This window comes from Phascolarctos cinereus, unplaced genomic scaffold (genome assembly GCF_003287225.1).
Source record: "Phascolarctos cinereus isolate Bilbo 61053 unplaced genomic scaffold, phaCin_HiC Scaffold_726;HRSCAF=1367, whole genome shotgun sequence".
NCBI lineage: Eukaryota > Metazoa > Chordata > Mammalia > Diprotodontia > Phascolarctidae > Phascolarctos > Phascolarctos cinereus.
Window position 1 is genome coordinate 64,226,817 of NW_027556098.1, and position 14,886 is coordinate 64,241,702.

Consider the following 14,886-nt stretch of genomic DNA (forward strand, 5'->3'; position numbering starts at 1 on the left):
CCCTTCTATTTTCCTGTAGAGCAGGATAGACTTCTGTACCCCATTTCCTGTATTTCTTATTTCCCAGTTGCATGTGAAAACATTTTTTTAAAACATGTGTTTTTAGAACTTTGAGTTCCAAATTTTCTCCCTTCCTCCCTCCCCACCCACCCTCATTGAAAAGGCAAGCGACTCAATATAGGTTGTACATGTGCAGTTATGCAAAACACTTCCATAGTAGACATGTTGTGAAAAACTAACTCTATTTCCCTTAATCCTATCCTGCCCTCCCATTTATTCTATTCTTTCTTTTGACCCTGTCCCTCCTCAGAAGTATTTGCTTCTGATTACCCCTTTCCCAATCTGCCCTCCTCTCTATCACCCCCTGCTCTCTTGTCCCCTTCTCCCCCTTTTCCTGTAGGGTAAGACAGATTTCCATACCCAATTGAATGTGTATGTTATTCTCTCCTTAAGCCAAATCCTATGAGAATAAGATTCCCTCATTCCCTCTCACCTTCCCCTGTTTCCCCTCCACTGTGAGAGACTTTTCTTTTTTTTTTTGTGAGATAATTTACCCCATTCTACCTCTCCCTTTCTTCTTCTCGAGTATCATCCTCTCTCATCCCTTAATTTTATTCTCCAGATATGACCCCTTAATCTTCAACTCACCCTGTGCCCTCTATCTATATATACATACATACAATTTTTTCCCTTCAACTACCCTAATACTGACAAAGTTCTCATGAGTTATAAATATCATCTTTCCATGCAGGAATGTAAACAGTTCAATCTTAATAAGTCTCTTATGATTTCTCTTTCCTGTTTACCTCTTCATGTTCCACTGGAGTCCTGTATTTGAAAGTCAAATTTTCTGTTTAGCTCTGGTCTTTTCATCAAGAATGCTTGAAAGTCCTCTATTTCACTGAATGACCATTTTTTCCCCTGAAGGATTATACTCAGTTTTGCTGGGTAGGTGATTCTTGGTTGTAATCCTATCTCCTTTGCCCTATGGAATATTATATTCCATGCCCTGCGGTCCTTTAATGTAGAAGCTGCTAAATCTTGTGTTATCCTGATTGTGTTTCCACAGTACTTGAATTGTTTCCTTCTGGCAGCTTGTAATATTTTCTCCTTGACCTGGGAACTCTGGAATTTGGCTACAATATTCCTAGGAGTTTTCCTTTGGGGATCTCTTTCAGGAGGAGATCTGTGGATTCTTTCAATTTCTATTTTGCCCTCTGGTTCTACTATATCAGGGCAGTTTTCCTTGATAATTTCTTGAAAGATGATGTCTAGGCTCTTTTTTTGATCATGGCTTTCAGATAGTCCAATAATTTTTAAATTCTCTCTCCTGGATCTATTTTCCAGGTCAGTTGTTTTTCCAATGAGATATTTCACATTGTTTTCTAATTTTTCATTCTTTTGGATTTGTTACTGTGTTTGATTTCTCATAAAGTCACTGTCTTCCAATTGCTCTATTCTAATTTTTAAGGAAGTATTTTCTTCAGTAATCTTTTGGACTTCCTTTTCCATTTGGCCAATTTTTCTTTTTAGGGCATTTTTCTCCTCATTGGCTTTTTGGACCTCTTTTGCCATTTGGGTTAGGCTTTTTTAAGGTGTTATTTTCTTCAGTATTTTTTGGGTCTCCTTTAGCAAGCTGTTGACTTGTTTTTCATGATTTTCTTGCATCACTCTCATTTCTCTTCCCAGTTTTTCCTCTACTTCCCTTACTTGCTTCTCAAAACTTTTGAGCTCTTCCAAGGCCTGGACTGATTCATTTTTTCTTGGAGGCTTTGGATGTAGGAGCTTTGATTTGTTGTCTTCTTCTGGTTGTGTATTTTGATCGTCTTTGTCACCAAAGTAAGATAATATAGTCTGACTCTTTTTGCACTGCTTGCTCATGATCCCAGCCAATTACTTGAGTTTTAAACTCTTTGTTAAGGTAAGAGTCTGCTTCCAATGTGGAGAGTGTACTGTCCCAAGCTTCAGGGGTTTGTGTAGCTGTTTTCAGAGATACTTATAGGACCTGTAAATTTTCAGTTCTTCCCAGGTGGTATGATAAGGGGTGAGGTGTTTACTCCTTTCCTGGCCTGTGACCACAAGTATTCCTTTCTGTCCTGTAACTGTGAGGAGGGGTTCCTCTCCACAGCCACTACAAGCTCCACCACGCCAGTGCTCCTCCTCACCCCAGCACTGCTGCCCAGAACTGTGCCCCAGATCCAAACACGGGCAAAGCAAGAGATTCCTGCCTCAGCACTGGCAAAGAGATCCCTGCAATACCTCTCTGATCAGCCACTGGATTCCCCCTCATTCTGTGGGCTGGAAGCTCGGGAAGCAGCTGCCCCCCCCAGGGCCACGCTCTTGGGGAATGGAGCTGAAACCCCGCCTTCCTCTCTGACCACCGACAGAAACAGACTTTTCCCACTGACCTTCTAAGTTGTCTTTGGCATTTGTGGATTGAGGAGTCTGGAAACCTCCCCAGCTGCCCACGATTCAGTCCTCTGAGGTCTGCTCCAGGTTTGCTGTGGCCTGTGCACCCACGCAGCACTGTGCTCCCAGCCCGGCACGATACACCTTTCTGATCAATCATCCAGGTTGTCTTGGGCTGGAAATTTGTTTCACTCTGTCTTTTTGTGGGTTCTGCTGCTTCAGAGTTTGTTTAGAGCCATTTTTTATGAGTATTTGGAGGGGTTTGGGGGAGAGCTCAAGCAAGTCACTGCTTTCACTCCGCCGTCTTGGCTCCACGCCCCCCCCCCCAGCATCTCTTACATACATCTCCTCCTCTTTGTACACAAAGCCACAACCTGGTTCAGGCCATCCCTCTCACCTGAACTTTTGTAATAGTTTGCTCTCTCCAACTCAAGACTGTCCTTATTCTAGTCCCTACACAGTGTGCTTTTAAAGGGCAGGTTTGATCATATTGATAATGTCACTTTAACAGACTTTACTAACTCCCTATTATCCCCCAGATTAAATATAAATGCTTTTTGATATTTAAAGCTCTTCACAATTTGTTTTTTCATTTTCTTACATTATTTCCCTCCATGTACTCTATGGTCCAGCCACATTGACCTGCCTGCTGTCTTGCACCAGGACACTCCCATCTTCTGTCTCTGTGCTTTGCTCAGGTTGCTCCTTACCTGGAAGTCCCTCCTTACCTCTGTTTACCTCAGGTGACGTCTTCTGCATAAAACTTTTTCCGGTCCCTAACTCTCTCCTGCTTTTGTGCCACTGCCCCCTCCCCCCCCCAGCAAGTTTACCTTTTGTCTGTTTTGTAAGTATAGTGTTTCTATATGCACATTTGTTGCTTTCCCCATTAAAATTTATCTCCTTGAGGGCAAGGGAAATAATCCCTTTGGCTTTTGTATCCCCAGCATCCTAGGTAGTTCCTGGCCCATAAAAGGTGTTTAACAAATGTTGTGTGATGGATTGGTTTTCAGATATCTATCTGTTTTATAAGCTTGTACAGGTATGGTTAGAGAGCAGTTCATATAAAAAGAAAGTTTTGGGCTTTTAATGGATTGTAGGCTCAAGAGAAATTCACATTCACAATCAAGAAAGTAAGTGTCTCAGGGTACATTAAGAGAGGTGTAGTGTGAAGTGAGAATGGTGACAGTTTTGCTGTACTTTGCCCTAATGAGATCATACCTGGAGTATTGTGTTCCCACATCTTAAGAAGGGCATTGATAAGCTGAGAAGTGTCTAGAGGAGACCTACTAGGATGGTGAATGGCCTCAAGGTCATGCTTATGAAGATCTATTGATAGAAGTAGGGTTATTGAGCATAGATAAGACTTTGAGGGTACTTAGAGCTTTCCAGTATTTATAGGCCTGTCTTGTGTAAGAGGGATTAGACTTAGTCTGTTCAGTCCCAGAGAGTAGAAGTAGGAGTATTAGATTTAGGTAGAAATTGCAAGGCAGCAAATTTAGGCTTGATGTCAGGAAAAAAAAAGTTAGAGCTGATCAGCAGTAGAATGGGCTGCTTCAGGAGCAGCTGTGGTTTCTTCCTAATGAGAGGTTATCTCTTTCACACACAAGTGATGATATAGACAGAATTATTCTTTTGGGAATGGGTTGTCCTCAGAGGTTTCTTCTAACTCAGATTTTTTGAAACTCTCAGTTATCCAATGACCAGCTCTTACTTAGCACTCCTTAGATTCCCCTCTGGGAAGTCAGCAACTGGCCACTAGTGGGTACGCTAACATACCAAATAGGAAGGATACATAACATGTTTATTTAAAAAAAATGACAAACCACTCTTTTATATGAAAGTGTTAAAGCGAAACCTGAGATTTTGAATGACTTTTTATTTGTATTTAATTTAATAGCTAATGAAATCTTGTGGGCAGGAATTGTTAGTTTTTGTCTTTTGTTTCTCCAGTGCGGTGGCTCATATATAGTAGGTGCTTTATAAATGTTTGTTGAATTGAATTAATTTTTTCCACCAAAGATTTCTGAATATATATCAGCATAAAATATTCTGATCATTCTTAGTATTGTGTAACATTTTCTTTCTATTTTTCCTCATTAATTTTTGTTTATTATTTGGTACAAATTTGCATTACCAAATGCTAGTATATATACAGAATAAAATAAAGCCCCATTAATTTAGATATAACTGCACTGAAATTTATTTGATAATTTGGGACATAACTGGAGTGACATTTATCTTTGTGTCATCATGAAGAAAAGGTTTCTAAGCAAAATAATAATGAAAACCCATAATAAAGGAACCGTAGCAGATTTCCCCAAAATTGTTTACAGCATTCTTTTAAAAAAAATGGATTTGCATTACAAAGAACTAAGGGATTTTTATTAATAATATAGTTGGTTTCAAATTGACCCTACCTAAACACGAAACAGTTTGTACATATAAAACAATAGAATCATATCTCCTTTAAATATTGAAGAATCTAAATTATATCAGATTTTTATTTTTGTGATTATTCACAATTGCAATTTGTCTCATCTTTATTAATATTCATTGTTATCTGTTAAAATAGATATGGAACTAGAAAATAATAAAAATATATTTAAAATATTCTACAGTTTGGACTTTAATTCAGGCGACATTCTTTATCCTTTGTATTCAAAATAAATAGAGTTCAGTTTTACTAAGAATATACATGCCATTCAAGTTGCACATTCCAATAGCTAGTTAACATAGGAATTTAAAAAATTAATCTCAGATTAACATTCCTTCAGTTGTATTGAAGCAATTTGTTGAATAAATAATAATTTTCATTTTTAACCTCGTTAGCTAAAGAAATTGTAGTTATAAGCCAAACTTTTTGTCTTTTGATTTATTATTTCCATAGTAAGGATGCACATACAGTACTTCTATGTTCTTTTCTCTGTGTAGAAGAAGGGAACGTATACGCAGCTGGAGGTAATAGTGAAGGGCAGTTGGGACTTGGTGACACTGAAGAAAGAACTACTTTTCACCTAGTCAGCTTTTTTACATCACAGTACAAGATTAAACAGCTCTCTGCTGGATCCAACACTTCAGCTGCACTAACTGGTAAGGCTCATGGATCACTAAATATAGAGATCCTCACTGTCCCAGTGAATCTCTTTAGCATCCCTAAAAACAAACCCCAAACCCTCTTGGGATTGTTTTTTCTTTCCTCGATGTAAACATCATATATTTTCATTATAGCTTGGATAGATCTTCTAAGATTTTTTTTTAAATTTTGCCATTTTGAAATCTTAAAGGTTTCTTTCTTTTTCTTTCACCAAGACTCTCAAGTACTTACTAAACTGAAGACATCATTTCCATTTCCTTTTATTTCATAGGCCACTTGTATTTTCCAAGTAGTTGAAAATACAGATTGCAGTCATAAAATTTGTTAGACTAACTTCATAGGTAAAACTGCTTTGAAATTAGGACACATCATGCATTTGGATGTTGCTATTTAATTGTCTTTTATTTGAAAAAATTTTAAACTTTTAACATTTTCTGGAATAGAGAAACTTCTTTTAAGGCTGTAACTTAATCTTCTTTTCTAGGGGACAACATTTTAACCACATGGCCTATGCAGATGTAATTGAATAGTCTTTTTTGAAACATATTTCTTTGTTCAAATTATCATACTTACCAGTATTTTTGTTTTTGTGTGTATACCACTGAATGTGAATAATAAATGATGTAATCAGATATACAGTAATTTCTTTTTTCCTTTCTTTAGGATGCACTCATTTTGAAGGTTAAGAATATCACTTCCATAATGTACTTAAAGAGCAAGAATACATAAACCCCTTTCAAGGGGGAACCCCTCCTGAAAGTATGTAGTTTTAGCTATTAGTTCAGTTGCGAGTATGCTTTTCTGAAGAGAAGAAAACATATTCTGCTTAAAGTGATTCATATAAAGAAAAGGCAGCTGTAAGGCCAAGAGCATCCATTTATCTTGTTACTAGGTTGAAAAATATGAATGTGACTGATGTTATGTACAGTAAAATTTTCTGTCCTTAATCATTATGTAAGTGCTTATTTATGGAAATTGAACTCCTAAATAGAAATTATTCTAAATATTAAGTTTAACTGTGTCTCAGTGGCATCTTTTTCCTCTGGGAATTATTGATTATTCAGAGTTCATAAATACAGTGTTACAAAATCTTCTGGAAATGTTTAGTCACTTATTGGCACATTGTTTTAAGCCTTTTTTCTTGTCTTTTTGTTTTAGAGGATGGGGACCTTTTCATGTGGGGTGACAATTCTGAAGGGCAGATTGGTCTAGCAGATGAATCTAATGCGTGTGTCCCTTGTCAAGTAGTCATTGGAAAACCTATCTCCTGGATCTCTTGTGGATATTACCATTCAGCCTTTGTAACTAGTAAGATAGTTATTTTCCTTTTTACTGATACAAACAAACTAGTTATAACTTGGGAAGATTGTAATGAAATCTTTTTAAAAGCTTCACGTTATTACATTTACTTTGTAATATTAATACATTGTTGTGGTGTAAGCCTTTTATAACAGTCGTTCTTTAACTTTGTAGACCATTTTAGAGAGAAAGCCCTATGAACCTTACTTCTTCCTCCATTTGCCATTCATTGTAAAAAAAGAAGCGATTTCAGTCAACCCAAAGAACATTAGTTATCCTTGTCTCTTGCATGCCTAACCTCTGTCACCTATTGTTGTGAAAGGAAGTATATTATAATGGAAAACGACAACAAACAATGAAACACAGATTTCATTGATGCTGGACTGGAACACAGAAGAGGAAGATCCCTCTACCAATGCAGGCTGGTACCTTCTCTTTAAGTTAGAGTCTTAGGGAGTTACCTACAACTTGGAGAAGCTAAATGACTTTCCCAGAGTCATACAGCCATTATATGTTATAGGCAGAATTTGAACCCAGGCATGCCTTGCTTCAAGGCCAGCTTTCCCCATAGCACAGCAGAAAATATTTTTTAGCACTATTTAGTTAGCAGAAATCTTACCTTTATTTTCTATAAAAAGAAATATGCATACATGTATTTATGAATTGTATATGTATATATGTATTTAGCAGAACTAAGCGCCTTAATTTAGGCTTTGAAATTAATTTGCTCCTTAGTTTCTGTAAGTATTAGATGGGGGGTCAAGAGTACTCATTGGGAATATCTGTCCTGGGCTAGAACCCATATAAACTTTGAATACTCTGATATACAACCCCATAAAACTTTGTGGACCACATGCATAAGTAGTCTCCCTTGTTATTCTGTTTGATTCATTCATTTCTGAGTGGAAAAGAATCCTTAAGTATAATAGTGCTGGGTTTGCATGTATAAAAAATAGATTAGCAAGAGAGGGCAGTATAATCCTGAATAAAAGGAAGGGGCAGTGTGATGAAATAGAAAGAACCCTGGATTTGGAGTCAGAGGACTGGGTACAGATTCTGCCTTCATCAGCCTCAGAGTGTATAACTTCAGTCAGTCACTTTATTTCTCTGGGCCTCAGTGTCCTTGTATGCAAAATAAGGTCCAATGACATTGTTCTTCTTGGGAAGGTTTCGCCTTAACACTTTGAGTTCTTTTTTCAGATGTCAGGGCTCAGCAACTTGGGTTATAATCTACACATGGAAAACAGTAAAAACCTGATAATACTTAAAATACTAATTTTTTCAGGTTTTCTGCTAATGTTTTGATCTGCTACTATTTGTTTTAAATAACTATTATGAAATATAGCACCTACAAGTTTGTTTTTTAAAACCCATGTAAGAAAAAATGTAAAAAGGATGATCTCAAAAGAGTATTAAATTTGATCTGAATAAAAATTTTTCCAAGTGTGAATCAGTATGCTACTAATATATATGTTGTTACAGTGAAAGGGGGGAGAGAAACTTTTAAAAAGGTATCAGTAGCTAGGTCCTGTACTATATGCAGCTAAGTAAGGTAAACTTAACTTTCAACCTTGTAACAGACTTCTAAATAGTAAATGACATTGATCTTTGGCAGAAACAGTTTAAACTTTTAACTGTTTCCATTTTATGTGCTCTTAGTCAAATAAAGAAAAACAATTCAGTAAAAATTTGAGTTTCTGTCTAAAGTATATAACATATCTGACATAGATCAAGTTTTTGCTCAAAGACCTCCATTGAACCTGCCCACCATCTCCTGAGATGGCCTGTTCCTTTCCTTGTTAGGAAGGTTTTCTTTACATCAAGCCTAAATTTCCCTTTGTACTAGTTCCCCCTTGTTCTACCCCCTGGGGTCAAGCAGAATAATTCTGTTCCTTCTTCCACATGATAGCCCTTTAGATACTTGAAGATGGCCATTCCTTGCCCTCTCCTTTGCCCCACCATCCTTTAAGTCTTTGTTTCTCAAGGCTCTATAACCCTTCTTCTAATTCATCATCATCTGGCATGTTCTTGAGATCTTGGGGGAGCTCTCCAGTTTTTCAGTGTTCTTCCTAAAATATGATGTGCCGAACTGAGTGCAGCACTCCAAATTTGATCAGAATAGGTCAAAGTAGAATGGTGCTGTTACCTCCTTGAACCTGGACACTGTCTTGATGAACCTCAGGTGGCATCATACCATAATATGTTAGAGTATTTTATAGTATTTTTTTAGTTTAAATCATCTGCCTTCATAGCTTTCCTAAAATTCTACTTCCAAAAAAGTTACAAATGAATGGAATTTGAGGACTATCCTCACCTAGAACCACCAACAAACTATTTCCTTTAAATATTAGTGTTTTTAAAAAGAAATATCCCTGACAAAGAACCTGTTTGTTGTCTTTTTCTATTGTAAGCATATTGAGAACAAATAGCATGTCATTTTTACTTTGTAAGTCACCTAATATGACATATATTACAAGTATACTTATGTGTATATAGACTCACATAAGAAGTAATGATTTTGTGGGTTATTGAAATAAAAATGTATCAAGGAAAAATTCATTCTTAATCCCTTGCTAAATTTTCAGTTATATTAAAAAGGTTCATATTTTGAGAGTCACTGTTGGACATATGAACATGGACCTAGTTTAGGGCCCATACTTGAAAGAAAATATATTAACTTTTGGTGAATTATGATTAATTACTCTCCTTCATCTTCCACAGCAGAGGGTGAACTCTATACCTTTGGAGAACCAGAGAATGGAAAGTTAGGTCTGTCACCTGAGCAACTGAAAAATCATAGAATTCCCCAGTTGGTTCTTGGAATTCCTGGGAAGGTGAATCAAGTGGCTTGTGGTGGAGGGCATACAGTAGCTCTAACAGGTTGGTACCCAAAGGAATTTTGGATTGATTTCGCCTGTTTCTCTGTCTTGGTTAACAAGAAACGTGTACATTGATAGGCTAGAATAACTTTAGACTTTCAGGTAATCTCTAATATGTGTTCTAGTCTGTTGTAATAAAAATCCTTTTGTATTATCTATGGTTAACGTAGCTTTTGTTATTTGTGTAAAATGGTTAAAAGATATAGGAAAAAAGTAAAACTACTGCCATTTTGAGTATCATTGTAACCATAACTGTATTTTAATGACTATAAATTTGATGTGGGCTGTTTTGTGGCCTAGTTTTTCAAAGACAAAAATGTTTTAAATGCTTTTTAAAAAATTCAGTGTGTCTCTATACATATCTATTAGACCCATATCTTCACTTTTATTCCTACTTAATATATGATGATGATTATTTTTATTTCTATAATTTCTTTCTTTGGAGAAGCTCAGTATCTTATTGTAGTAACCTTAGATCTACTTAATATTTCTCCTTGTTAAACTTGCTTCATAGTCTTCGAATGAATGATGCTTTAGAACTCAGTAGTGTCTTTTCTCTCATATTTAACATAAAGGAAACATTTGTTTAATATTTTATGGAGCTTACACAAAAACATTTGAAGAAGGGTCATGTCATGGCTCTATGTTTGGTTTTAAAAGACATGATCAAAATATTTTGAAAATGTTTTCTTTGTATTATCTGTTTTGGTTTATGAATTTGCTTAGTAAGATTTTGTCACCTTTTTTTTTTGTCCACCTGCTTACCAACTTTGACGAAGGAATAGAATTCTTTAATCTTTTCAGATTTGATTTTGTTAATCCAAATTCTACTGGATGAAGTAAAATATTTCACTTTTTGAAGCTCATTAACTTTTAGTTAGTAGATTCATGTAATAAAAGTTGCTTACTTGTCATCTAGTAAGAATTAATGCAACTTCTGAAGTAACTTCATACTCTTCTTGGGTTGTTTACCAAACTACATGTAGCCTGTCATTTTAATTGGACTTAAAATTGAGCAGAAGGAGAGGAGGTTGAATTTTAGAAAATTACAAATTCTTCTTATGATGTGCCTTTCTCTGAAATCAAAGTCCATTAAGAATTTTCTCTTAAAGTGCCAATATTTCAGTTATGGAAATTAGGGAATAGTGTAAGACCTTTACAGAATTAAGGTGACAGTTACCTAAAAGACAATGAAGAAGCACATGATAGACATGAACAGGCTGCAGTACATTATAGGTTAAGAATTATGTGAGAGGAAATTTTTGACCAAAAATAAAAGAAAGGCTGTCTATTGGTGTTTGTGCAGTGTTTCCAGAGGGCAAAGAAAGCCCTCCATAGCCTGAGCAACCCTTCTTTGATGGATTTATAGAATGGTGTGCACAAGAGCAGCACAGGATGAGCAGACATGGGAGTGTTGCTTTTTAAGGGAACATGAAGAGGAAAGGAAATAATTTGGAGTAAAGGGTGATTTTCCTTGCTTTTTGATATATCACATTCTAGTTTATTCTTTCATTTTTTTGCCCTTGTTGAATAACCTGTAGTGATTTGAATTGGTAGTACTTTTTTTAAAAAAATAATTTTTAACATTTAAATAAATTTTCTTTTAAAAGTAAATTATCTTTTGTTTTTGTGTCATTTACATTTCCCAATATTGACTGCTAATCTCCTTTGTCCCTCTACCAGAAAGTCATCCCTTATAACAAAAAAAAGGTAAAAAAAGAAAGCCAGGAAGGTGTCCTCTCATATTTCTTCTTTTGTGCCAACCTTGGTCATTATAATTTAACAGCGTTTCAGTTTCAATTATTTTTTAGTTTATTCTTTCCATTTTCATTGCAGTTATTATGTATGTGGTTTTCTTGGTTCTGCTTATTTCACTTTGCATCTATTCAAAACTTCCCATGTTCCTCTGTATACATCATATTCATTGTATTCATCATAAAGCACAGTATTATTACATTTCATGTACCACAACTTGTTTCGCCATTCTCCATTTGATGAGCATCTATCCACTCTGATTGGTTACAGTTCCTTACTGCTACCTTTATTTGTATGTATTGTCTCCCTCAGTAGAAGGTAAGTCCTTGAGGACTTAAGTATTAAATATATATCACTTTTCAGTTGAAAAGTGACCACTTGAAAAATAGAAGGTAGAATACTAAAAATGAAGTTGCTTGTGAATCTTAGAGATCTTAAAAAAAGAAGTCTTTTTTTTTTTCTCCTGAATCACTAACCTAAAAGAAAGAGCCTGGACCCAGTGATCTTGGAGATCCTCTTCCTTGCTTTGTTTTTCTGTATTTTTAAAAAAAATTCCATAGTAACATATATTTTAAAATCCGTGTTTTTTTGTTAAGATAATTTAATATCTTAGGAGCAATATGGTATAGTGGAATTCCTAGTCTTCTTGCATCTGACATATATTAGCTGTATGACCCTGGAAAAGTCATTAGGTGTCAACCTGCATTGATAGAAGGAGTTTAATTACCTGGAATTTCCTATGCCAGCGAAATTATAGGTCCAGTCCCTATCTATATCCTGTATTATAATAATAATATTAAAATAATTGTGGCAGTAGTTTTTATTTAAAATAAATTTAATATATACATATACATATGTGTGTTTATATATATGAATATATGAGAATGACATATCAGAGAAGAGTGGGCCTGTAGTAAAGGACTACATTTACAAGAAGTTGTATCTTTATAACTCCTCTTATTTGCAGATAAATACGAGTTATTGTAGAAATCCTGCTAAAATGTTAGACAAGATCGGGCCCAGGCCCTTGGTATCAAGAAACTTGATTCTTTTACTGTTTCTTCCAGATTCCCTTTGTCATTGAAATTTTTAACTTGGATATTGGATATTCTTTGAATGCATTTCTAAAAAATAAGACTTAATTTTTTTAATAAAATATTAAATGTCTATAATAGTCCATTTTTAAAGTTACAATATTCACTATATTGATTGTTCTTATTTAAAGCTATTTAAATTTTAAAAACTTTCTTTTGCTCCTTTCCACTTTCAGAGGAAGAAGTATATACATTTGGCCTTGGACAGTTTGGTCAGTTAGGTCTTGGCACTTTTATATTTGAAACTTCACAACCAAAGGTTATTAAACATCTTCAGAATCAGAAAATACGTCATATTGCATGTGGGGAAAACCATACAGCTTTAATATCAGGTAAGGATTCAGTGTAACAATATATTTTTTACCTTAACACTATAATAAAATGAATGTTTCTATGTGATAATTGTTCACAGGAATCATGATTGAGACAAATATAATTTTCAGGAAACACTTTTATATTTTCTTGATATTTAAATTTTTTAATTATAAGAGCACTTAACCTTTTTTCTATTTTATTTAAAATAGGATACATAAAGGGTTAGGATTGGGGTTATGTACTCTTAAAAATCCAGATACACAGCATATGCAAGAGGGAGGATGTATACTAGAAATAGAATTGGACTTAGGAGTCAGAAGATCTGTGATCCGGGCTTGCCTCCAAGTAACATTTGCTGTGTAAAGTTTTCTGTGGTCCCCTCTATTACTAATAACTTTTTGACTCAAACCCCTACACAGTACTTTATTTTGCATCTTTCTAATGTACTTATATCACATCATATGTTGTAGTAATATTTCTTGGTATCTTTCCCCTTTACTAGACTGTTGGCTCCATGAAGTTGGGGCTGATATCTAAACTTTGGATCTTTCCCAGTTCCTATTGTATAGCACACAGTAGGCTTATTAATTGCTTGTTAAATTGAAATTCATTGAACTCAAAACCAGCAGTTAAAAAAATCAACACACATGCACCATTTTGCACCCTCTGTTAAGTTTTACTCTGATGGCTCATCATGGTGTGACCCTGGATTGTCAAAAGTCTATACAGTCTTTTAACCAACATTTTTTTTAAGCACCTTCTATGTGCATGGCACTGTGCTAAGCTCTGGGATTCAAAGAGCAGTCCCTGCTCTCAAGCAGTTCACAATCTAAGTTTGGAGACAGAATCCAAACAGCTCTGTGCAAACAAGCCATGTGCAGGGCAATTGGTGGTAGTCTCAAAGGGAAAGCATTACAATAAAGGGGAACTGGGAAAAGCTTCTTGCAGAAGGTGAGACTTTAGCTGAGACTTGAGGGAAGCCAGGAGCAAACATGAGGAGAGAGTTCCAGGCATGAGGAAAATGCTCAGTCAGGAAATCGTCATGTGCAAGGAACTGTAAAGAGGCCAGTGTCACTGGATCACAGCTATATGGTGGGGAGAAGGGGAGGGTGTAAGGTATAAGAAGACTGGAAACATAAGAAGAGGACAGGTTATGGAAAACTAAAAACTGAACAGATGATTTTAGATTTGATCCTTGAGCCAATAGAGAGCCACTGGTGTTCAGTAGGAGATCACATGATTAGATTTGTACATTAGGAAAATGGATTTAACAGCTAAGTGGACAATGTATGGGGCAGGGAGGGTGGGGAGAGTCAAAATTTCAAGAGATAAAAAGAGTGAGAGGGAAGGAAGTAAATTCATGTATATGTTTGTTCGTGAGTCATGAGTTCTGGTAGTTTCTACCAAGTGAAAAGGCTTGAAATTCAAGCTGGAAAGGTGAGATACTACATGTCTTGTTCGGGAGCCAGCCTAACTAAGTTTGGAGAGGTTCATCACCAGACTGGCTGCAGAGATGATGATGATGATGGTCAGAACAATCCTTTTTTAAAAATTTTACAATTTTATTGATGCTTTTTACCCTACATTGTTGCCATTTCCCAATTTACCCCTTCTCCTGAAAGAACTCATCTTTTAAACAAAGTACAGTTACACAAAACAAGCCAACACATCAATGATGTCTGAGAGCCTGTGTCTCATTCCATACCTTCAGTCCACTGCCTTTGCTGAGTAGAAGCAGATATGTATATATGCCATCATCATTTCTCTGGGGTCAAGATTGGTCAGTGTGCTGATATCAGTTTAATGTTTTTTAGTATTGTTTTCTTGTTCATTATTGTGATTATTGTGTATTTTGTTCTTTTGGTTTTGCTTTCTTTGGTTTGCATCAGTTCATATAAATTTATTCATATTTCTCTAAGTGCTTCATTTGTGTTACTTCTTATGGTGCTTACTGAGACATGGAATTCATTGAACTCAAAACAGGCCGTTAAAAAAATCAATACACATGCGTCATTTTCCATGAGCAGTGAGCATGGTGTCA

The 14,886-nt window shown here is 35.6% G+C and overlaps 1 protein-coding gene across 3 annotated transcripts in view; it reads left to right on the top strand.

The window, feature by feature from the left end:
* Positions 1-14,886, top strand: part of RPGR (retinitis pigmentosa GTPase regulator) — an 89,541-nt gene that overhangs the window by 17,180 nt on the left and 57,475 nt on the right. For 2 of the 3 annotated variants that reach the window (XM_020979626.2, XM_020979628.2), the window contains exons 5-8: positions 5,341-5,499; positions 6,662-6,811; positions 9,524-9,682; positions 12,707-12,862. In XM_020979626.2, the coding sequence (XP_020835285.1) occupies positions 5,341-5,499; positions 6,662-6,811; positions 9,524-9,682; positions 12,707-12,862 (624 nt within the window). The remainder of the gene's footprint in view (positions 1-5,340; positions 5,500-6,661; positions 6,812-9,523; positions 9,683-12,706; positions 12,863-14,886) is intronic. The other variant, XM_020979627.2, reaches the window with a different exon arrangement.